Source organism: Amblyomma mixtum, chromosome 2, assembly GCF_055824585.1.
Source record: "Amblyomma mixtum isolate Tamu chromosome 2, ASM5582458v1, whole genome shotgun sequence".
NCBI classification, from domain to species: Eukaryota; Metazoa; Arthropoda; class Arachnida; order Ixodida; family Ixodidae; genus Amblyomma; species Amblyomma mixtum.
Genome location: NC_143013.1, coordinates 151,866,737 through 151,891,588, shown reverse-complemented (window position 1 = coordinate 151,891,588; position 24,852 = coordinate 151,866,737). Strand labels below are relative to the sequence as shown.

Sequence of the window (24,852 nt, the reverse complement as noted above, 5' to 3'; positions counted from 1 at the left end):
ATTTATTTTTTGAGGAAAGGAAATGTATCTCTCTCGCATATCTGGGTGGACACCTGCACCTCGCCGTAAGGGAAAGGGGGAAGATGGGAGTGAACGAAGACGCCGTATTAGCTAGACGCGCCTTTGTTCATTCCAAACCATTCAGCTGGCATTATGGAGTGGCTAGCGTGCTCGTATCGCACTCCGGAGACCCTGGTTCGATTCCCCAACTCGACCAATTTCGTTCTCGGTTTAATTGATTTATACGGTCTAACTAGAAAGGTTAATTAGGCTATTTCATATTTATATTATTGTATTTCTATCCATCGTGTTCTGTCATTAACCTGTCAATTGTTGGAACTGTCTAGGATGTTCGACACAACGTATATGAAACGAGCAACGTCTTACTGAGTGGGGAAGTGCGTGGTGGTGGAGGGAACGCGGCTTCGTACTTATCTGTTTTTTTCAGCAGCGTCTCCTTCCGCGGACGCTGCTGTCGCTGCGGCGCGCGTCTTTCTTTTCTTTTCTTCTGACCTCTTCATTCTGCTCTATATTAATTAGGCTAGTTGATTAATTAAGCAATTAACTAAACTCAGTCCAACTTAGTTGCAGCATCACTATACGATCCCTTTGATTGGTTGCATGGTTACTAGCCAAAGTACAATTGGCCCCATTTGAAATTCGCGCACTGTGACGTCACGAGCATTTCGACCAATTGAAAAGCGTGACATTGGGGGCGGAGCTGGTTACGAGGCCGACGCCGGCGCCGACGCTTACGCGAAACCCAGGAACGGACGCCAAAGAGCTGCGCTCTAAAAACCAAAGGGAACGCATCAATAGAGAGGTGCCGGAAGTTTGGAGAGAGACTAAAACTGAAAGGCAGTCTGTAAGGATAAGTACCTGTGCTACAAGCGTCGAAATTTTAAGAAGAGCCAAACCGAGTGCCAAAAACTCTGCAAAGAATCCAGAAGTGTAATATGGGATACGAACGGAATAGCTGAAAGCGAGATCCTGTGAATATATCCCTATTGCCGCCTTCTCACAGCTCCCGGAAGCATCAGTGGAGAGAACAGCATGATGAGGAAGATGCTGTAAGTGCTCAGCCAGAAGACCATTTAGGATATTTGAGGGCATGTGTTTTGGTTTGGTTCGTTGGTTTATTACGTCAAAGCGACTCAGGCTGTTAGGGACGCCGTTGTGAATTGCTCCGAAAACGTCGACCGCCGGAGCCCTTCAATACAGCGTCCCTGATAGCCTGAGTCGCTTTGGGAAGTTGAACCACTAAAGCAACCCCGAGTTGAGGTGGTCGCTAGGGGGCCCGAGTGAGCGGACGCGTTTATTATCGGCTCCGCCTATTTCTGGTTCCTGTGCCCAGGTAAATCCTTTCTAGGACCCACCAAGGCCTTCAAGGATCCTGCAAGGTTCAAAGCCCCGATCGCTACCATCTTCTGGATGCGCCAAATGACCTCGGTGAGCTACCTGGTGAAAATGTCTCTGGCAGCCACGCCGCTGCGCTAAGCCTTGCCTCATCGAAGAGAGTCTCGTCGGCGCGCCGCGTTCCTCACTCCCCAACAGCCATGGAGGACCCGTGAATGGAGAGACCTCGGACCCGTTTTATTGCCACCTTGGTGAGTGGAAAACTGTGCTCAATGCATACCCTAATCGGACCACGGATTCGAATTCGCCCCCAAAACACCCGGTATCGGCCTCCGTTCAACCTAAGCCAAGCGCCAGCAACGCCCGCGCGCTACCAGACGCTGCATCTTGGAACCCCCGAAGCGCGTTCAAGGAGACGCCGCCGCTCCTACGCATGACGCGCGCTGTCGCCCATAGAAGTAAGCAACTCGCCGAACTGCCGGCGGGAACCATCAGATTCGTCTTTCGCCAGCAAGGCGGCCTCTCCCCGGAGAAGATCCCGGCTCCCGGTATCCTGCAGGCACTTCACTCGACGCTCAGCTGTTCTGTGATTGGCGAGTTGCACATAAGAATCCATCCAACTAACAACACCTTCACAGTGGCGACGGTAGTGGAGACAACAGCTCTCGAATTGGTCAAAGTCCATCAAATTACCTTAGATGGACAGCAATACCCGGTAGCCGTGTACATAGCGGCCCCTCCAGCGGCAGTCAAGGGCGTTATTTCCCGGGCGTACTTGAATGAGACACCTGTGCAATTGTTAACAGACTTGCAGTGCAGAAACTCGGAAGCTAACGTTATAGCAGCCCGACGCATGGGAAAAACAGCGTCCATCTTAATAATTTTTGCCTCAGGTCCCGTGCCTCACACAATTAAAAAATTCAGGGGGCACTTTGGCTCTATAAAGTGTTGCAAGGCGAAAGCGTTTCCTGGCCACTGTTTGGTTTTATTTACTTTTTTTATTTTTCATACTTTGTTTTTTATTTATTTTTTGCTCTTTCTTTAAATTTTATTGTTTTTATGTTTATTTTCACATCTTATTCTTATTTTGTTCTATTTTTGTTTATTTTCATATTTTTACATTTTATTTTCCTTTTCTTGACTTCACTCCTTTTATTTTATTCATGAAGCCCATGCATTCACTACATGCGCCTTTATTCATGCTGGAACCTTGAGCCTTTTAAGCAGTGACGCCGAAAGGCGGACGAATCTGCCGACGCGTCTGTCGACACGGCTGCCGACGCGTCTGCTAACGACAGTATGAGACATTAAAGGCTTTCGCCTTAATAAATGTGTAAGGGATCGGTAGTGCACGTGGGGTCATCGGGACCGGTATTTCCCCCTCACCACCCCGCCAGCTGCCATCTTCAATGGACGCCACCGGCGTAAGGGGGGGGGGGGCGGCCGGGGCGTTCAAAGCGGTGCGTCTCCTTTCTCGAAACGTGGCCGCTCGCGAATGCGCCGGGAAGTACGGGTGTCCCCCGCCCGGCGTGTACTTTTGTGCGAAGCAAAGGACGTTTTACCTCGACCTGCGGGCACGACTGGGTGTTTGCACTTGCTTTTCTTTTATTCTTTTTTTTTTGCGAGGAAGAAAATGTTTTACCTTGCACGTGCTGGCACGTCTGTGCGTGTGTTTGTTTTTACTGGTATTTTGTGGTGGAGAAAGTGATTTACCCTACAGAGGCTGGAGGGCTGGCCATGCTCTCGACGAACCAATCATGTTAGGAGTATAACATGACTGTGTGCTACTAAAGGTGGCCCGGGCTTCTAGGTCTTTAAAACCGGGCCCCGGAGCCGGAATAAGGGTTCTGGGCTAAGGTCAGGTACTATGCATCTTCCGCTATGCCGAGTATGGGCCTCCCCTAGTGTTAGCCAGATCCACTTTTTGGTTGTTTTTATCTTTGTTGCTTAATTTCTCTTTTTGCCGCTAAATTTGTCTCCAGTGACTAAATTTGTATCTGATGTATATATCTGTATAGAAATCTTCAAGTATTCCCTATTTATATCTGCGTTCCAACTCATTGGATGACCGTCTCTGTCGGGGCACCCATGGTGCGAAGATAATGGTTCAGTCTTCTGGTCTACAAACCGTCTCTGGTGGGACACCTCTGGTGCAAGGAAGGCGAAGAACCTGAACTTTGCTATAGGTGTGTGGTACACCGCTGCACCAAATACAAGGGTAGCCCCTATGCCTGCACAAACTACAGGAAACCTGGACACAGGTACACTGTTAACAAAAAAAAACACCCAGAAGGGAGTAAATGGCTTGTCCTCTAACGCACACCCAAAAGGAGTTTTTTTTACTCCATATGCATGGTGTTTTTTATGGAAGAAGAAAGAAGAAGAACCCGAACTTTACTGGCGCAGTCGACGAGGTTCCTGATGGCATCGGAAGACGGCGCAGGAAGACGACTGAAGGCAGGGAGAAAGGCGACGGTCGGGCAACAGCAGCGTTCGAGAGAGGACCTGCGGAGAGACGGCGGCAAGGACGCAAGGACCACGGAAGTAATCCAGCGACGCGGGACTGCATCCGGTCAAGGAAAGCAGAGCGTCGAGAACTTGACGGTCGCCGGCAAGTCCCAGCAAGTTACGACAACGTGCACAGGACCAGCAGCGTGCGACAGCTCATCGCAGCGTCCGGTGAAAGTGGCGGTGGACTCCGAAGCCAAGGAGCTGGCAATGCGGATGGACGAATCGAAACTGTGAGTTTCCTTCGTCGCATTGCTCACGTCGCTGTTCATGTGTTCGAGCCGGTAGGACAGTTGTGCGGTACAGACGGCGGTATAGACGGTTACCCATGCCGGCCCACACTCAATCTCAGGTACTGAGTAGAAATGGTAATGGCGCGCTTGGCTTATTTTCAAGCTGAACTTGCGAAAGTAAATGGTGGAAAGGTGCCGCTACGCGAGGAAAAACCTCAGGATGTTAAATACGTCCTGAATGTAATAGAAGCAAGACGCCAGCAGGTAGAGCTCGAGATCTCTAATCTCAAGGAGTCTAGGAGAGGTTGTCAACTAGCGAGGGTGAACTACTCAGAGTTCCGAGAAGGAAACAGCAGTCAGGTCGCTGTAGGCAGTCAGCCGATATGCAAGAACGTTTCTTTGTTAGGAAAGGCCGCAGAGAGTGCAGGAAGTGAGAAGAAGATTACTGAAGGGCGCCAAAATATTGCAGCCTTTCCGCCACTGTGCGCGGCTAGCAACGAAATGGAGCAGACAATTTGTGATGATCTGGGGGCAATCGAGACCACACTGTCCCAAAACAAACAGGACAGCGGTCAAGTTCCTGCAGGCTCAATGACGGAGGTTGCGACCTCCGACACGTCAAAAGAGAGGAAGAAAAATAGCCAAGCAGAAGTAAAAAGAGAGCCAGCTTTCAGCGCAACTGGAATATCTGGTGAAGAAAGTATCGTGACGGAACGCAGCGTCGCGGTATTAGAGGCGGTGAACGCGCACTCCGATGATTCATCTGCACAGGTTAGCTCTACCCCAAATGACATCCGGGACGCGGACGCGAGTTCAGGATTGTTGGAAGTCACTCTGAAAATTCCAAAAACGAGATCTCAAGCAAACCGCAGAAAAGGGCCGTTCGTTCAACATGAAGCGGCCAGTGATTACAGATGTAAGATCGGCGAGCGTGTGACAGGAGAAAGTGTAACGTTGCTGGAACGGCACACTGTGTCGGGCATGGGGCATGAAGGGCCCCGTAGCGTTATTGATGGAAAGAGCCTTTCATCCGAGGCAGAGAACGAATGTGCGCCTGTTGCGCCGACCGGGAAGAGCACCGCGCAATTGTCGAACGCAACCAATGGGCGTCCTGCCAGGTCCTTCGAGGAGAAGGAAATGCGTGGCGACTTGCCATTAGGCAAATTTGGGTCAAGTGACTGCGAGGAAGCTCATGCAGCCGACGATGCCACGTAGCCGGCAAGCGCCAACAATACAGGGAGCGGAAACTTCGAGGTTTGCCCGTGCAGGAGCAGTGCAAATAGCTCGAAGTGACACAAAGTAACAGGAGGCAGGTGCATAGCTTTCACACTGACAGTCGGCGCGTGGAACAGTACGTTCCGTGCTGCGGTACGCTATAATAAATGTAGCAAAGCCGACCGCACTGGTACGGTTAGACTGGCGAGGGGCTATGCTCCTTACGCAGTACGTTGTTCGTACTGGGGCGCCGGAGAGAGCGTGCCCTTAAGGGCGTTGTGTGGTCAGGGTTTTGGACCCATCGAGGACCAGGACGTTTTCGATGCTGGGGGGCAGCAACTTCTGAGTTATCACCCCGTTGTGGGACCAGCTTAATGAGCAGATAGACCGTTAGGTGTCAATCGTGTCGATTGAGACACGTGGTGGCTCGAACGCACACAGGGACGCTCGGTTTGACCAAGGATGCCCACGTAGCTGCTTATGGACGCCATATCAGTGCTACTGAACACTCCAGTTGCGAGTATCGGTGTGTGTGTGTGCTCGTTCGTGAGCAGGACGACGGTGTGCATGCAGGTGCACCAGGTCGCAGGGCGACAACTTGGGCTCCGTTTTACAGCGCACAGCAAGCATGCCACCGTGTATATTTGAGAGTGCATTTTGTTTATGTTCCTCGTCCTGCGAGGGTTTTGTTGGTGGCAGTGCTGATGTAATTACGAACTAAGTGCTGCGCTACAGTATGTCACCCACAGTGTGGTTTCGTGACAGCTACCGATCCCTTTTGTTTGTAATTCTAAAAGTGCCATTTTGGCCCTTTGTAGAATCTTGGGAAGGGCGTGTAAGAGAGCGGTAGTGTACGCGAGTTCATCGGGACCGGTAATTCTCCCTCACGACCCCGCCAGCTGCAGTCTTCAATGGACGCCACCGGCGTGTGGGGTGGGGGGCGCTCAAACACCACCACCTAGTCTAGGTGGTGATGGCTCAAAGCGAAGCGTCTCCTTTCTCGAAACGCGATCGCTCGCGAATGCGCCGGGAAGTACGGGTGTCCCCCCCCCCCCCCCCCCGCGTGTACTTTTGCGCGAAGGAAAGGATGTTTTACTTCGCACCTGCGGGCACGACTGGGTGTTTCCACTTGCTTTTCTTTTATTCTTTTTTTTGCGAGGAAGAGAATGTTTTACCTCGCAGGTGCTGGTACGTCTGTGCGTCTCTGTTTTTACTGGCATTTTGTGGTGGAGAAGGTGATTTACCCTACAGAAGCTGGAGGGCTGGCCATACTCTCGATGAACCAATCATGTTAGGAGTATAACATGATTGGGTGCTACTAAAGGTGGGCCGGGCTTCTAGGTCTCTAAAACAGGGCCCCGGAGCCGGGATAAGGGTACCGGTCTATGGTCAGGAGCTAAGCATCTTCGGCTACGCCGAGTAGGGGCCTCCCCTAGTGTTAGCCAGTTCCACCTTTTTGTGTTTTTGTATTTTTGCCGTTTAATATGTCTCTAGTGCCTAAACTTGTATACGATGTAAATATGTATATATATCTTCAAGTATTCCCTTTATCTCTGCGTCCCAACTCATCGTAAGACCGTCTCTGACGGGCCACTCCAGGTGCGAAGATAACGATTCAGTCTTCTAGTCTACAAACCGTCCCTGGCGGGGCACCTCTTGTGCAAGGAAGAAGAAGAACCTGAACTTTACTATATGTGTGTGGTACAACTCTGCACCAAATACACGGGTAGCCCCGATGTCTGCACAAGCTGCAGGAAACCTGGACACAGGTACACTGTTAGCAAAAAAAAACACCCAGAAGGGAGTAAATGGCTTGTCCTCTAACGCACACCCAAAATGAGTTTTATTTTACACCATATGAATGGTGCTTTTTATTTACTCCGTTACATAAGGGAGTTATTAAAGAGTGAAAGGGTATCAAATTATTACTCCCTTATAGAAATGGGGCCCGAAAATGGGGTGTTGTTTATAGTTTATTTATCCTCGTTCAACCTCATTCTTACAGTGACAGCGGTGGTAACGGGCAATAGCTCTGCGGGCCGCCGGCAACCCAACTTGGGAAACTGCGCTGCTCTAATGTAACCCGGCGTTCCAATTCTATTCGCTGTCTGCAAGCCCAGTGGCGGCGTAGGCGGCAGGAGTCGTCTACCTTTGCTGTACGAGCTTGTTTGGTTGGCCGTGTTTGTAGGTAAATTGATGTAACATTATAATCAATAGTTCAAAACTGAGAAGGAGTCACTAGGTAGTTTTCACGGTCATGCACCACGCTATATTTGACTAAAAACCAGAGGAGAAAAGTTGAAAACACCCCTGATAGTAGTTTGGAACGGCAGTGTTTGCTTCCATATTCACTTCATTAAGGCTTGGCTTTTCAATATGAGTGAGGAAAAATGTAGCCTCATGAGCTGAACCAAGAGCTAAGGGTTGACACTATGTTCTATGTTCATGAAACACATAATCTGCTGCAATACACTGCGAGAACCACACTGAAAAAAAACCTCTGAGAATTAGGCCTAAGCGGGGGCTGTAACGGGGTGTCGACACAAACAAAGGAAAGTTAGGTATGGTTAGATCACTGGAGGCTTCACAGGAGCGTCTCAATAATGTCCGTACTGTAGCGGAAAACGGCGACAAGCCGATGTCTTGTACCGCGGCAGGCGCCCGTGAAGGAGCAGAAGTGAACGGAGATCCAGTGACGATGGTAACCAAGCGGTCTTCACTCACCGCCATTACCATACGACTGACCAGAAGCAGACAAGACGCTAGGTGGAGGGGCGGATTGCAGAAAATGTTTTTTACTCCATTTCGGCACTGGTTGAGTACTTGGTACAATTAACTCCCTTTCTAGACTGGAGTAAATGCTGGTAAATTCTCATTCTATATTCATTATTCCCTCATGGGGGTAAAATGGTGGACAGTCGAACTTTTCACCCCATTCATGGAGTAAATGTTTTCACAAATGGAGTAAAAAGGGTGGCCGCCACCATTTTTACTCCCTTTGGGTATATTTTTGTTTACAGTGTACGACGTGTGCCCTCTCCCCAAGGCTGGACTCTGCCCGCGGTGTGGCGTGAAGCAAACCCCTCAAGAGACCCCATGCATGCCAAGCTGCATTCTTTGGGGTGGTTCCCAGCTTACCGGTACCGGCTCGTGCAAACCCAGGACCCCTCCACCTCGTAGACAAACCGCGCCGAAACCCAAGCAACCAGTGCCCACGCCAAAGGACTTTCCACAGCTAGTGCCTCATCAAGATCGCCAGCGAGCCAGAGCCAAAACCAGCAGTACACCCCAAACCTCACAGCGGGAGGAAGAGATAGCTCTCTCGCGGGAAGAGGGAAGGCATCTTAGGGCAGCCATTAATTCTATCCCTCCTACCGTTTCTCCACCCACTCCTTCACAAATTGCACAGATAATTGCTGGAATGTCTTCACATATTCCAGCTAGCAACCTCGTAGCTGCTCCCATCCTCCGCCCCCCCCCCCCCCCACCTTCCAGCTTGACCCAGTTGACGGGGAATAATCTCCAATTAAGCATCCTACGATGGAACTGCAGGGGGTTTCGTCGCAAACGAGAACCCCTACAGCAGCTCCTCTCTGCTTCCCCCGCACCCCGTGATATAGTAGCACTTCAGGATGCTGGCACAAATTAATCGCTGCCAGGATTCGCTCTGGTTCCCTCGGACACCACTCCAAGCCCCCGGGTTACCACGTATCTCCAACATTTTGCACCATACACTTGTTGAGTTGGGTTGAGTTTGAGTTTATTAACATTTTAGTTCTCAGTACAGAAAACTATGGGCCGGGAAAAAAAGGTACAAAACCTGTACCTGACTGGGTCCCTTGACCCCATAACAAAGTTGGTAGCGATGCACTCTCAATAAACAAATCACAAACTAACGAAGAAAAACGAACAAAGCTCTTTGAGCGAAAACAACTTAACATGATATTTGAAATTGTGCACAACACTCGTGCCAATATTTAAACAAAATAAAAAATCTCTGCCTCTCCCGTAACCGAGAGTAGAGTAAGCATGAAATGTTTACGGGCCTAATGTCATCTCGGTGGACACCCGAACCGCACCGTACAGGAAGGGAGGAACGCCACCACCCGTTCAGCGCGATGCCTTGCCATTTGGTTTTTTGAGGAAAGCAAATGGCGCAGTAATTCTCTGCCATCTCGGTGGACACCCGAACCGCACCGTAAAGCAAGGGAGGAACGCCACCACCCGTTCGGCGCGATGCCTTGCCCTTTGAACGCAGCGCTTCTCCCCCGGGCCCCTGTGCACCTGCGCAGCTTTGCTTCGATGCGCGAAGCCCCTAAGAGATCACGTACGACAACGAAGTGTACGTGGCATTTTGTGCTTTTTGCACGCGTTATTAGAAATCGGAAATTATAATTCCGTGCATTATCAAACGCACAGCGCGACTGATATCTTGATAAACATTGAGAAGGCACTGGCAGCAGTTATTTTTGTGACTCGTTTGGAGACCAACCGTTGCTTGCATGCCGGTCGCGTAGGAGGGCTTAGAGAGTCTCGTTAAATCTCGTTAAGTCTCGTACGGTGCCCGGATGTTCTCGTTTCAGAGCCCGGATGACTGGAATTCAGTGCCCGGATGACTCGATTTCAGTGCCCGGATGACTCGATTTCAGTGCCCGGATGACTCGATTTCAGTGCCCGGATGACTCGATTTCAGTGCCCGGATGAGTGGATTTCAGTGCCCGGATGAGTGGATTTCAGTGCCCGGATGATGGCTCTCGGTCTCGGCGTGACGTCACCACACTGCCGACAACGGGGGCTAAAAGCATTTCATGCTTAAAACTGTTTTAGCAAAACCCTGTGCAGATGCCATCAGAAAAATACAGAATCCATCAGGAGAGACACTTATAATCAGTAATGTACAACAAATAAGTATGATGAACATGAATCAAATATAGTCCATTCCACTCAAAAGCAGTCACTCCAAAAGGAAGTACACATTATAGAAATTCACAAAAACCGTGAACCCAACTACAACCACAAAATTAAAATTTCGCGCAAAAATCTTTTCAGTGTATGAATAGAAGGATAATTGATAGCTTCAGCTAACACCGCATTCTCGTTTAAAGCGTTGGGAATAAGGTATTTCATACTTTGTAATCCATAATTTGTTCGTAAATGTGGTAATATGTAATTTATTTTCCTGAAGCAAAAGCTGTCATTTTTCATGAGATATGTATTATCAAAGCTGTGAGAATTTGGTTTCCTTTGGGTGTATATGTAGAGTGCAAGTTTGTATAAATAGAGCTGTTCAAGATAAAAAATCCCATGTTTCTTGAAAAAAAGGCCTTGTGCTCTCATTATAATTTAAGCTTTCCAGAGCCCTAATGGCTTTCTTTCGCATGATTGTTAACATTTGCAAGTTACCTCTAGTTGTTTTTCCTTGGATCAAAAGACAGTAAGTTAAGTGGGATTGGATGATTGCATAATATGTATTTAATCAGTACCTAGTTGGAATCAGGTTCTTCACCCTCCATAATGCTCCAACTACTTTCGTCATTTTTAATTTCAAATGATTTACATGTTCATTCCAGCTCAGAAACTCTTCCAAGCGGACACCGAGGAATTTAATGGTTTTTGTTTGCTGCAAACTTTCAGTGTGGAAGGTGAGATTAATCTCGTAGTCAATAGGTGTGTTTCTTGCTCAGAATAGGATATATTTTGTTTTCGTGATGTTTAACTGCAAATCATTGCTAATGAGCCAGATCGATAAGTTACATAACCAAGTGTTGGCTGCTTCTTCTATTTATTTCAAATTTGATCCGGAAAAACAGCATTTGTATCATCAGCATACAAGAGTATGTCTTGAGTGAAAGGAATATTTTCAATATCATTAATATAGAACAAAAAGAGAAGCGGACCTAATTTTGACCCTTGTGGTACACCCTTATTTATAGTTTTCAATTCGGACGCATAATCACCCAGTTTAACGAACTGTTGTCGATTACTTAAGTAGCTTTGAATTAAGTTATAGGCATGTCCCCGAATTCCATAAGCATTTAGTTTTTCGATTAGTATGCGATGGTTTACGGAATCAAACGCTTTCCTTAAGTCGTGGAAGATACCAACTGTAAAAAGCTTTCGTTCGTTATTCTCGATTATCTTCTCTTTAATCTGAATTAGTGCTGTTTCAGTCGAGTTATTTTTGCAAAAGCTGAACTGTTTGGGAGAGATTAAATGAAAATCAGTTGCATATGCAGCAAGTCGTTTATGTTAAGGCATTCCAATATTTTCGCAAAAACACTTAATAGCGATAGGAGGCGGTAGTTGTTAAGTTCGTCTTTGGAGCCGCCTTTATGTATCACTGTTACCCGTGTTTATCTAGAAAAAGTCCACTGCGCAGGATACTATTGTATATATGGGCAAGCGGGGAGGCTAGAGTTGAGGCTACTGACTTGATTGGCAGTGGCTTAATATCGTCAGGACCTGCAGCACTATTGCTCTTTAAAGAATCAATAACTCGTTCTATCTCGCCTTCATCAGTAGGGTGTAAAAAAAGCGTGCCTTGTGAACAAGTATTAATGTAACAGACTGGATCTAAATCTGATCTATCCCGCATCTGGTCCATCGCAACTGTCAAAAAATGTCTATTAAATCTTTCACAAAGTTCAACACTACACAGTGTTTCGCCCTGCGTGTTTAACTCCGAGAGACAAGTGAATTCAGGTGTCATATTGGTGACTTCTTTGTAGACCTTCCAAAATTTTGAGGTTGATCCGCGCTGTGAAATTTACGGTTGTAATACTCACGTTTTGCATTCCTTAGTTGTGCATTAACTTTGTTGCGATATATTTTAAACTCCTTAAATTTTCATTCACCTTTGTGTTTCAGCCACTCCTCAAACAATTTATTTCTTTGTTTTATCTTACCATACAGCGCGGGGCACATCCATGGCTTTCGAGCCCTTTTATGTTTTTTCCAAAAATACACTGGGAATGCCTTTGAGTAGAGCTCTTTGATTTTAGAGCAGAATAGATTGAAACTAATGTTTTAATCTTGCTCGTTAATCATCTGAGACCAGTCTACCTCCTGAACTAATTCTCTAAAAGCTTGCAAGGTATCATCATTAATCTTTCTCGTTTTAAACTGTGTTTCATTAACTTTCTTAGAGGAAAGGTCTTCTAAAATACAAAAATATAGCCAGGTGATCACTAATATCTGCCGCAAGGAACCCAGAAACAATTCGGCCCGAAACGAGATTAGTGAAGCAGATATCAATCAGAGTTTCCGATGTTGCAGTAACACGTGTGGCACTGCCTATACGATTTTCATAACCATAACAAAGCATCATAGTATAGAATTCATTTTGTACATTACTAACGATTTGCAGATCAATGTTAATATCTCCAACAACTATTCCAAATCGACCAGAAACTGACAACTGCGTTAATACTCCATCAAAGTATTCAAGGAAATCCTTTGTTTTGCCCGAAGGAGGTCTATATACAACAATAATAACGGTATCTCTACAAGCTGCTGTCAGTATTTCAAAATCATTGGTCATAACAAAAACGTCATGTGGTAAACTGCAATTTAAACTAACTTTCGTGTATAAAGAAACCCCACCACCTCTTTTTCGAGAGCGAAATAAACCCATGTGGTTGTAACCGTCAAAATGATAAACATCAGATTGATTCATATACCAAGTTTCCGTGAAGCAAAGTACATCAAATTCCCAAGAGTGCTCTTCTAGATAAAATGCTAATTGGTCTCCTTTCCTTCGGAGACTACGGGTGTTCAAGTGAAACAAAGATAGTCATCTACGCACCCAGGCATTCTTTAAGATGTCTTCCTTAAATCGATTAGAATCACACATCCTTCCATTCATGGCTTGAGATCAAGCACAACGTGTACATGGAGTGAGAACATGTGATCGGTACAGCCGTTTAACTGCCCGGCGAGAAATCACCGTCTTCTTGCACACCAGAATTATCACTTGATTGTGCGATAGGCGAGCTCCGAGTACCAGCCCCGAGCAGCTGCTTGTTTTTCCGCGTCAAGTGTTCATTTATGTACACCGGTTTAGCTGTTCCTTCGAAACCGAGCTTTTCAGTCGTTAGCCGTGTCTTCCTTGCTTTGGCCAAAATCGCATTACGCTTAGTTCCGCGCGTGAAACGGACAATTATGTTCTTTGCCATTGAATTTGGTACATCAACTTTGTGACAGATATCAATGTCATTGTCATCGATTACCTCATCCAGCTGTTCACCAATTTCCTTGACGAATGTCATTGTCATCGATTACCTCATCCAGCTGTTCACCAATTTCCTTGACGAATTATATCTCATCACAACTCCCAGGCAAACCCTTGATTTCCAGATTATTGAGCCGGTTAAACTGCTCAGTTTCATCCAGTTTATCCCGCAGTTGTTTGTTTTCTTGTTCAAGCATCTGGTTTTTCTCAAGAAGCTTTCTAATTTTCAGCTTCAGCTCTTTCATATCTTTTTGAATTTCTGTGACACCGTCACACGCATCCGAGCAAACCTTCACGCCTTCTTTCAGAGACCGCATCTCAGCTCGCATCTCTCTTCGAAATCGATCCAGTTGTTTAGCAAAGTATTTACCACCTTTTGTCATCACTGCAACAGTTGCCACTCAAAAGGCAAATATAGCACAATATCACTTGCTGTGTTCGGCAGCGGTGCACAAAGGAAGGAGGGAAATGAAATTCAAAATGTAACTCACCTGCAAAAGCAAGCGTAAAAAAGTTGAGTCCCTTATTCCGAGAGCACCGCCACTGAACTGAAGCGAGTGCAGGCACTTTTCCACATTTATAGTGAGCGTCGTCCCAATGTGCGCAGTGGGCGAGATGTCCGGTCCTTATTAGTTGGCGATACGCAGGTCTTGTACGCAGCTTTCTTCAGATAGAAGCAACGCCGTCACCGAAGAAAGTAGATGCAGGAGGACAGAAGGCTGCAAAAGCAAGCGTAAAAAAGTTGAGTCCCTTATTCCGAGAGCACCGCCACCGAACTGAAGCGAGTGCAGGCACTTTTCCACATTTATATTGGGCGTCGTCCCAATGTGCGCAGTGGGCGAAATGTCCGGTCCTTATTAGTTGGCGACACGCAGGTCTTGTACGCAGCTTTCTTGAGATAGAAGCAACGCCGTCGCCGAAGAAAGTAGATGCAGGAGGACACAAGGCTGCAAAAGCAAGCGTAAAAAAGTTGAGTCCCTTATTGTGAGAGCACCGCCACCGAACTGACGCGAGTGCAGGCACTTTTCCACATTTATATTGGGCGTCGTCCCAATGTGCGCAGTGGGCGAGATGTCCGGTCCTTATTAGTTGGCGATACGCAGGTCTTGTACGCAGCTTTCTTGAGATAGAAGCAACGCCGTCACCGAAGAAAGTAGATGCAGGAGGACAGAAGGCTGCAAAAGCAAGCGTAAAAAAGTTGAGTCCCTTATTCCGAGAGCACCGCCACCGAACTAAAGCGAGTGCAGGCACTTTTCCACATTTATATTGGGCGTCGTGCCAATGTGCGCAGTTGGCGAGATGTCCGGTCCTTATTAGTTGGCGATACGCAGGTCTTGTACGCAGCTTTCTTGAGATAGAAGTAACGCCGTCACCGAAGAAAGTAGGTGCAGGAGGACAGAAGGCTGCAAAAGCAAGGGTAAAAAAGTTGAGTCCCTTATTCCGAGAGCACCGCCACCGAACTGAAGCGACTGCAGGTACTTTTCCACATTTATAGTGGGCGTCGTACTAATGTGCGCAGTGAGCGAGATGTCCGGTCCTTAATAGTTGGCGATACGCAGGTCTTGTACGCAGCTTTCTTGAGATAGAAGCAACGCCGTCACCGATGATAGCAACGCCGTCACCGAAGAAAACAGATGCAGGCGGACAGAAGGCTGCAATAGCAAGCGTAAAAAAGTTGAGTCCCTTATTCCGAGAGCACCGCCACTAACCTCGCCGGTAGCTCACACATGCCTAGAATTAATCCCCTGCACTCACAGATCTCATCCCCTTTTCATCCTCAACTGTTACCTCCTTCCGAGGCAACCGGTCTTAGATTTAATCTGTCTCATTCAGGCCGCCTCCAACGCTGCAAAAAAGGACCCCCTCATTATATTAGACAATTTCAACTGCACACTTGTAGACTGGGGTATACACGCACTAACAAGAGAGGAGCTGAACTGCGTAACACCCTTCAGATGCACTGCATATCTATATATAATGATCAGAGCACACCTACAAGAATCGGCAATAGTGTCACTGCCGATACTAGCCCAGATCTTACTTTCGGTCGCAACCTTTCCACACCAGTGTGCACGAACTCAAATGAGACCCTGGGTAGTGATCATTATATTGTAACTATACAGTTCGACTTCGCCAAAAAAGCTAAAAACTACCGTGCCCGAATTACCAGCTGGGGTATTCTTCCAAAGCACAGAGAGGCCAAAACATTAGAATCCACCTTTATCCTCCACACATGGATGACAGAGCTGAAACATGATGTCCAGGCATTCGCGCAAACATTAGACGCCACCCCCGAGACTCCCGTTGCAGATAGTGGCTTAGCGCACCCACTCCAAGCTCAAAACAGTATCCTCACACGCTGCAAAACCCAGAAACAAAATCGGAAACTTATGCTAAAATTAGCGCAACTACAGAAACAAAGAAAAGAGCACAGTGCTGCACTCAGTAAATCTGATTGGGACCAATTTTGTGACGGATTACGAGGTAATCTCTCCTCCAGCAGCGCCTGGAATCTTCTGCGACATATGATAGACCCCACTGAAGCTAAAAAGCAAACTCCGCTTTTACTCAAAAGACTTACCCATCAAAATCGACAAAATCATCAAGCGCTGTTACGCCAACTTCAATCAACTTATACCAGTGTGGGCCAAGCTGTATCCTATCCCGACTGTGTAGGCCCCGATCAATCCTCCCTCGACGCCCCCATTATGGAGGTTGAAGCCAGAGCAGCCCTTATCAAGCTCCGAAACTCAACCCCTGGGAAGGACCAAATCACAAATGTCATGCTCAGAAATCTAGATGACCGTTCAATTTCCCTTCTCTCCGAATACTTCATAGATGGCTGGGAAATGTGGGCGCTACCTGCTGAATGGAAGCACGGGAAAAGAATTTCCATTCCTAAAACAAATAAGCCCATTAACTCCCAAAATCTCCGTTGCATTTCGCTGATTTCATGCCAGGGCAAACTGTCTGAGCATGTCATCCTCACCCGTCTCACGCAACACATGGAGTCCCATGGACTGTATCCCCATACTATGGTAGGATTTCGACCCCACCTCTCGGCACATGATGCCCGGCTGCAGATTTAACATGCTATCCTCAATGACATGTTACATCACACCAGAGCAATCTTAGCAGTCGACCTTACCAAAGCATTCGACAAAGTTACGCACAGCGCCATCCTGCAGGGCATCCAAGTGCTGCAGTTGGGGCCTAAGATCTACAACTCTATCCGGGCCTTCTTAAACGGGCGCACCGCCTCCTTGCATACAGATGATATACAGACCCCCTCCTTCACGCTTGGTAACATTGGTACCTCGCAAGGGGTGGTGTTATCTCTCTTCCTCTTCAACCTCACCCTCATCCCCCTGGCCAAGGCTCTCAGCCGCATGCCGCACTTAGGACACACACTTTCCACGGATGATATAATGGTGTGGACCACATACGGCTCGGATGGCGACATAGAATCGACCCTTCAGGAAGCCGCCACAACTATAGCTACTCACGCGGCAAGCATTGGGCTTGAATTCTCCCCCACAAAGTCAGCACTCCTCATAATTCGCCCGCGGCGCGTACCTACCTCGCCTATCACGATCTACCTGCATGACACTCCCATACCGCAAACACCTGCCCTCCACATTCTTGGCCTGCATTTACAGGGCACTGGGAAAAACAACCTTACCCTGAAAGCACTAAAATAGTCCACTTACTCCGTCATTCATCTTCTTAGAAGAGTTTCACATTCACGGGCTGGTCTAGACGAAGCAGACAATCTCAAGGTGCTGCATGCCTTTGCGCTTAGTTGCATTCTTTACGCCTCTCCTTACCTGAACCTCTCCTGTGCTGATAAAGATTATATTGATACATGCATTCGAAGAAGAGACAGAAGTAGCGCATGCGCTAGAAGAGGAAGAAGTTAGTTGGCTCTCTGGCGCGCGCTCGAACCACTAGGGGACCGCTGCAGGTTTTTCGGTACGCTTCCCGACCTGCAAACTCCGTACAGCGTCACTACGGACCTCACACCGGTTCACCAGCGACCCAGCCGCCGTCTCCGCGGAGAGTCGCCTGAATTTGGGCCCCTTCCCCCGCCAACAAGGACGACGCAGCCTCGACCGCCGAGTCGAACTGACATGGCCACTGACACCAGGACCCAGCCGCCGATCCAGCCTCTACCGTCGAGTCCAACTGCCATGGCCGCTGACACCAGGCCCCTGGCGCCGATCCTCTGCCACCCACCGCGAACACCGCCATCTTTTCACGGTGACGTGTTCGAAGACGCTGAGGACTGGCTGGAGACGTTCCAGCGGGTCGCACGCTACAACGGCTGGTGCGACGAGCGCAAGCTGAATAACGTCTACTTTGCCCTGGAAGAGTCTGCTCGGACGTGGTTTGAAAACCACGAGGCTACACTTCCCACCTGGGAGACGTTTTGCCGGAGTCTCCTGGCTACGTTCCCCAACGCTGACCGCCGGGAGAAGGCCGAAGCTGCGCTGCACTCCCGAAATCAGCGCACGAACGAAAGCGTGCGCATGTACACCGAAGACATGGCCCGTCTTTTCAAGCGCGCCGACCCCAACATGCCAGAGGAGAAGAAGCTGCGCCATCTCATGCGTGGGGTTAAGCAGGAGCTGTTCGCGGGCCTCGTGCGCAGCCCACCCCGCACGGTGGCGGAATTTCTAACCGAGGCGACCACGATCGAGACGACGCTGCAACAACGGGCCCGCCAGTACAACCGGGACATCAACTGCATGGTGCCCGAAGGCTTTTCGTCGTGTCTCGGCGGCACTGTAGACACCTTGCGTGAACTAATTCGCTCCGTTGTCCGGGAGGAACTGCAACGGATCCATCTGCCTCAGGTTGCACCTGCGCCGCTGGCAGCGCTGTCCGAAGTTGTCAGGGACGAGGTGCGACAGGCTGCGCAGGCACCTCCTGTCCCCGAAGCGCCATCCCGGTTCGATGACCGACCCACGTACGCATCTGTTGTACGTCGCACGACAGGCTACGGTCCCATTACCCCAACGCCTGGCGTGAGCAACATCGGCACATGTCACGCAAGCGTGCCTGGCTACGGTGTGACCCCGTCGACCTCCGTGAGTAACATCGCCACGTATTCTGCAACCGCATCTGCTACAGCTGGGCCACGCCCTCGCAAGTCGGATTTGTGGCGTACACCGGGCCGCAGGCCTCTCTGCTACCACTGTGGGGAGCCTGGTCACCTCTACCGCGCCTGTCCGTACCGCCAAGTGGGCCTTCGCGGTTTCCATCCCGACGCACCCTGCCCTCAGAACGGCGAACGACCGCATGAGATTGCACAGCATCTCTGGGCACGCCAGAACCCTGCCTACTCTGGAAGGCGCGAGTCCCGTTCCCCTTCGCCTCTCCGTTATCGCTCTTCCAGCCCTGGCCGCCAGAGTAGCTCTGCTGGCCGTCGCTCGCCGAGTCCGCGTCGGGAAAACTAACACCAGCGACCTCTGGAGGCAAGGCCGCTGACGTCGGGACGTGTCAAGATCCTCCATCGCGGAACCCTCGAGCCGACGATACCCGGACAGAGAGAGGCAGCGACAGTATCAGATACGCTGCATCCGATTTGCGTGTGACAATTGATGGCACTGACATTACCGCGCTGCTCGATACCGGTGCTGATTACTCTGTTATGAGCCGTGCCTTCGCTGGAGAACTTAAGAAGGTTCTGACACCGTGGACGGGGACCCCCATTCGCACCGCTGGTGGCCACCTAATTTCCCCTGTGGGCAAGTGCACGGCTAGAGTTGGGATTAGTGGTTTTACGTACGTTGGTGAATTTGTCGTACTCCCCGAGTGTTCCAGAGACTTGATTCTGGGGATCGACTTCCTGCAGTCGAACGGCGCTGTGATTGACTTTCAGGAGGCACGTGTCACGTTCTCGACCAAACAGGCCGTGGCGCGCTTTGACTCCCGCGATCCCTGCAGCAACGCTCTGCGCATTGTCGAGAACGACGTCACGGTGCCGCCGCGGTGCAGTGTTCTGGTGCTCGTGCGGAACGACCTCTTTCATGACTACGAGGGCCTAGCGGACAGCCATAGTCCACTGCTGCTTAAGCGGGGACTTGCCGTTGCAAGAGGTCTCGTCCAACTACGTGACGGCCGCACCCACGTCCTCCTGACTAACTTTGCCAACGAATATCAGCACCTGGCCAAAGGCATGGCTATTGCCTTCCTCCACGACGTTGCTGAGGTTCCAGGTTTGTGCACCGTGGGAGGACCCTCTCCGGAGTATGCTGGCCCACATCACGTTCTTCAGTCAGTCAGAATAAATCCTGCCTTGCCGTCGGTTCAGAGGGATCTTCTGTCGGCCCTCTTGGCAGAATTTGCGGACTGTTTCGCTACGTGCTCGAAGGTCGGCCGAACTCCACTCGCCAAGCATCGTATCATCACTGACGAGACTACGCGACCCGTCTGCCAGCGCCCATATCGTGTTTCCCCGGTGGAGAGAGAAGCCATTCAGAATCAGGTTGCCGAGATGCTTGCAGACGATGTCATTCAGCCGTCCACCAGTCCGTGGGCATCGCCTGTGGTTCTTGTCAAAAAGAAGGACAATACTCTGCGTTTCTGCGTGGACTACAGGAAACTTAACAGCGTGACCAAAAAGGACGTTTACCCGCTGCCCAGGATAGATGACGCGCTCGACCGATTGCGGAACGCCAGATACTTCTCGTCATTGGATCTTAAAAGCGGGTACTGGCAAATCGAAGTGGACGAGAGAGACCGGGAGAAGACGGCTTTCGTGACGCCTGACGGCCTCTATGAGTTTAAAGTGCTCCCATTTGGTCTGTGCTCAGCACCGGTTACTTTCCAACGCATGATGGACACTGTCCTCTCCGGCTTGAAATGGCAGTCCTGCCTGGTGTACCTGGACGATGTCGTTATATTTTCGCCCACCTTTGACCAACACTTGGAGCGGTTGCGCATTGTGCTACAAGCGCTCAAATCCGCGCAACTCACCATCAAAGCCGAGAAATGCCATTTTGGCTTTGAGGAACTTCGCTTTCTTGGTCACGTTGTCAGCGCACAAGGTGTTCGCCCGGACCCTGACAAGACTGCTGCCGTCTCAGGTTTTCCACGCCCAACTGACAAGAAGGCCGTTCGCCGGTTTTTAGGCCTGTGCTCCTATTATAGGCGCTTTATTCAAGATTTCTCGAAAATCGCGGAACCGCTGAACGCACTGACCCGTGACGACACGCCCTTCCTGTGGGGGACCGACGAAGAGGCTGCATTTGTCGAGCTTCGCAGCCGTCTGCAAAGCACTCCGATACTCGGCCATTTCGACGAGCATGCTGCCACGGACATCCACACTGACGCCAGCAATGTTGGCCTTGGTGCAGTACTGATCCAGTGGCAAGACGGTGCAGAACGGGTCATCAGTTATGCTAGTCGGACACTTACGCGCTCCGAGACCAATTATTCTACGACGGAGAAAGAATGTCTTGCAGTGATATGGGCCATCTGCAAGTTCCGACCGTACCTCTACGGACGACCCTTCCGTGTGGTAAGCGACCACCACTCCTTATGCTGGCTGGCGAGCCTCAAAGACCCCTCAGGACGCTTGGCTAGATGGAGCTTACGCTTGCAAGAATACGACTTAACAGTAGTTTACAAGTCTGGCCGCAAGCATCAGGATGCGGATTGTCTGTCGCGCGCGCCTATCCCAATTATCCCAATCAATACCGAAGAAACCACCGATGATTTTCCTTTCCTGGGCTCTGTTAGTACCACCCAAATGGCGCAGCTTCAGAGGGCGGACACGGAGTTGGCGCCGCTCATCGATTACCACGAAGGCAGTGAAGCTCCCATTCCGCGTGTTTTTCTTCGAGGGCTTCACACCTTGACTTTACGGTCTGTTGTTCTCTACAAGCGCAACTTTGCCAACAGCGAAGAAGTGTTCCTACTTGTCGTACCATCACAGCTGCGGTCTGAGATCTTGAGTGCCTGTAATGATGCACCATCCGCCGGCCACCTTGGAGTCAGCCGTACACTCGCGCGGATTAGACAAAAGTATTATTGGCCCAGGTTACTCCCATCGGTGCGGGCCTACGTCAAAACATGCCGTGAATGCCAACGTCGGAAGACTCCTCCATTGAAACCGGCCGGATTTCTTCACCCCGTCGATCCACCGAAGACCCCTTTCCATCAAGTGGGCATGGACCTCCTTGGCCCATTTACGAAGTCTTCGTCTGGAAAGCGTTGGATAGTCGTTGCGACTGACTACCTCACACGGTACGCTGAGACCACGTCTCTTGCCAAAGGCACTGCTGCTGAAGTGGCGCAGTTCTTCGTCCACAACATTGTCTTGCGCCATGGAGCACCCGCCGTTGTTGTTACTGACCGGGGAACTGCTTTCACGGCCCGCTTAACCCAGTCCGTGATGACTCTGACGCACACGAGCCACCGACGTGCTACGGCGTATCACCCGCAGACAAACGGGTTGGTAGAGCGACTCAACCGCACACTAGCCGACATGCTATCAATGTACGTTGACGTCGAGCATCGAACTTGGGACGCCATTCTGCCGTACGTAACGTTTGCGTACAACACCGCCCTGCAGGAAACAACCCGACTGACCCCCTTTCAGCTTGTCTTCGGTCGCCAGGTGACCACTCCGTTGGATGCTATGTTGCCCGTCGACCCTTACTGCGACTCTGACGCCGACATCGACGTAGATACCTTCGTTCAGCGTGCTGAGGAAGCGCGTCAACTGGCCCGCCTGCGCATCCACCGTCAACAGGAGGCTGACGCCACTAACTACAACTGTGGACGCCGTTTCGTCAGTTATGCTCCCGGCGACCTTGTGTGGATTTGGATACCTGTTCGTCGCCGCGGGCTCTCTGAAAAGCTGCTGCGCCGATACTTCGGCCCTTACGAAGTAGTGCGCCGCATCAGTGATGTGACTTATGCAGTTGCTCCCGCCCCGACAGCTTGTTCATCGCGCCGGTCGCACCGAACTGAAGTCGTACACGTTGTTCGCATGAAGCCTTACCACGACCGGCTACCTGACCGAACTGCGGTCCACTGCAGCTGTGTTCTACCCTTTCGCTGACTTTTCACTCCCAGCCGCATCGTGTCGATGCTGCAGAAGAGGGGGGCAGTGATACATGCATTCGAAGAAGAGATAGAAGTAGCGCATGCGCTAGAAGAGGAAGAAGTTAGTTGGCTCTCTGGCGCGCGCTCGAACCACTAGGGGACCGCCGCAGGTTTTTAGTCTCTGCGCGGGTGTTCTTTTTGGAGTTGCACGCTACAATATCAATGCTCTAATCCGCATGGCTATTAAAGCAGAGCTAAACCTACAAAAGAGCACTAGCAAGGATAGGCTCTTAAAATTGGGAATGCACAACACTACACAAGACCTTATAGATGCACATCGCTACACACAGTACCTTCGTATGGCTGGCACGGAAACCGGACGATATATACTGCATTCTCTGGGAATTCGCATACCCGCACAAACGACAGACTTCATCTCTCTCCCTCGCGCAATACACATCGCACTTGAACGGAAACCCCTTCCTAAGAATGTCCACCCTGAATACCATTAATTCCACCGAGTCGCGCGAGCCAAAGCTCTCCATTAAGAATATGGTACTTCAGAAGATGTGCGCTGGGTGGACGCCGCGTGTGGTCCAGAGCGTTCAGTAGCTGTGGCTTACCATCCAGCAGCACCCCCACTTGCCTATTTCATAGACCCCCCTTGTACATTGGAAGAAGTAGGGCAAGCAGCTATAGCAATACCCATTGCCCAAACCAATGCGGCTTATGTGCTTAGGGATTCCAAAACAGCCATTCTTAACTTCGCCCGCGGACGCGTCCATCCCCCCGCTTGGCAGATAATCTGAATGTGCACCCTAAATCCCGATAGGTGCACTGAGCTCGTGTGGGTGCTAGCTAACTCTGGCAATCCCGGAAATGAGGCCGCCGATAACAGAGCCCGATAACTTATTTGCCGGGCAAACGGCGACCACAGCCGGGATTTCTCGAGGGAGCAGGCACACATTTTCTCAGAACTCACTCAACAAGCACGCCTTGCCCGTCGACTCTATCCGCCTCCCCACCCCCGCCTATCCCACTCCCATCAAATCTTTTGGAGGCGACTCCAGACCCGAACTCTTCCTACCCCTGAGCTTCTATCCTAATTCCACCATGTTTCCCCAGAGTGCACTCTCTTCGGAAATCGCACGCCACGTTGGACCACATCCTCTTCGGCTGCCCTGCCGATCCTAACCCGCAGGGACAGCCCGCCATCGGTACTTGGGAGGACTGGGAGGCTCTCCTTGCGTCGCAGTACCCGGACACGCAACTTTGCTGTGTGAACCGGGCTGCCAGTGCTATGGCGCTACGCGGCCTGGACACATGCGCGTAATGTGAGAGCTGTGCGCTGGCCCTGAGACCCTGCACGGTCCACAATGGCTTGCTTTATAAAGTTTTCCATCCATCCGAGTTGAGCCACAGCCATTTTAGAGCGCAGCTCTTTGGCGCCCGTTTCTGAGTTTCGCGGGGTCGTCGTCACCGTTGTAACCAGCAGTGGACACCTTACTCGCGCATTAAGCTGCCAAACCAATGGAGCGGGAGCTTGGAAAACACAGGAAAGGCGTATAACTATTCTCTTTGAACAGTGGAGTCCACAGTTGTGATTTAAGCTACGAGGCGGTAGTGACAGAAGTGCGCGGCGTGCCTTGGCATTCACAACGTCGTGTTATTCTGAAGAAAGGAAGTTTAACTAGCTCCTTGGGTGTGTGGACGCCTGAATCGAACTTATAGGTAAGTGGGGTGATGAGAGAGTAATGGAGTGCAGGCCATGACAACGTTGTGCCAGGCGCGCTGAAGCAATAGGCCGTCAGCGTTAATTTTGTTCTTTGGCATTGGGCGCTTTACACTCCGATCATATCAAGGAAATGAAGTGGACGCCTGAATCGCGCTTAATGTAGGTGGGGTGATCAGAGAGAAATGTGGGCTGCTGGCATTGAGAACGTTGTGTCAGAAAAGCGGCGCTGAAGCCATAGGCCGTCGGCGTTCATTGTGTTCATTGGCATTGGCGTTCCGAACGTTTTAGACTCCGATCATTTTAAGAAAACAAAGTACGCATAATTGGATCACTGGGTCAGCGAGCGCCTGAATCGCGCCTATAGGTACATGGAGGAATGTGAGAGCGATGTGGGCTGCATGCGTTAGCGATGATACAGGTGACGGATTTCTCACGATACACCATAAACGGCCCCCTATCCTGGCAGGTTGGCTGGGGACCCTAATTTGGATGTAAAGACAAACACGTACTTTTTACCA

General features: G+C 50.1%; 1 protein-coding gene across 1 annotated transcript in view; it reads left to right on the top strand.

Moving 5' to 3' along the window:
* The first annotated feature begins 1,830 nt into the window (after positions 1 to 1,830).
* Positions 1,831 to 24,852, top strand: part of LOC149361286 (uncharacterized) — a 37,795-nt gene continuing 14,773 nt past the window's right edge. The window contains exon 1 of the mRNA XM_089569493.1: positions 1,831 to 4,097. Coding sequence (XP_089425619.1) covers positions 3,709 to 4,097 — 389 coding nt within the window. The 5' untranslated portion in view covers positions 1,831 to 3,708. The remainder of the gene's footprint in view (positions 4,098 to 24,852) is intronic.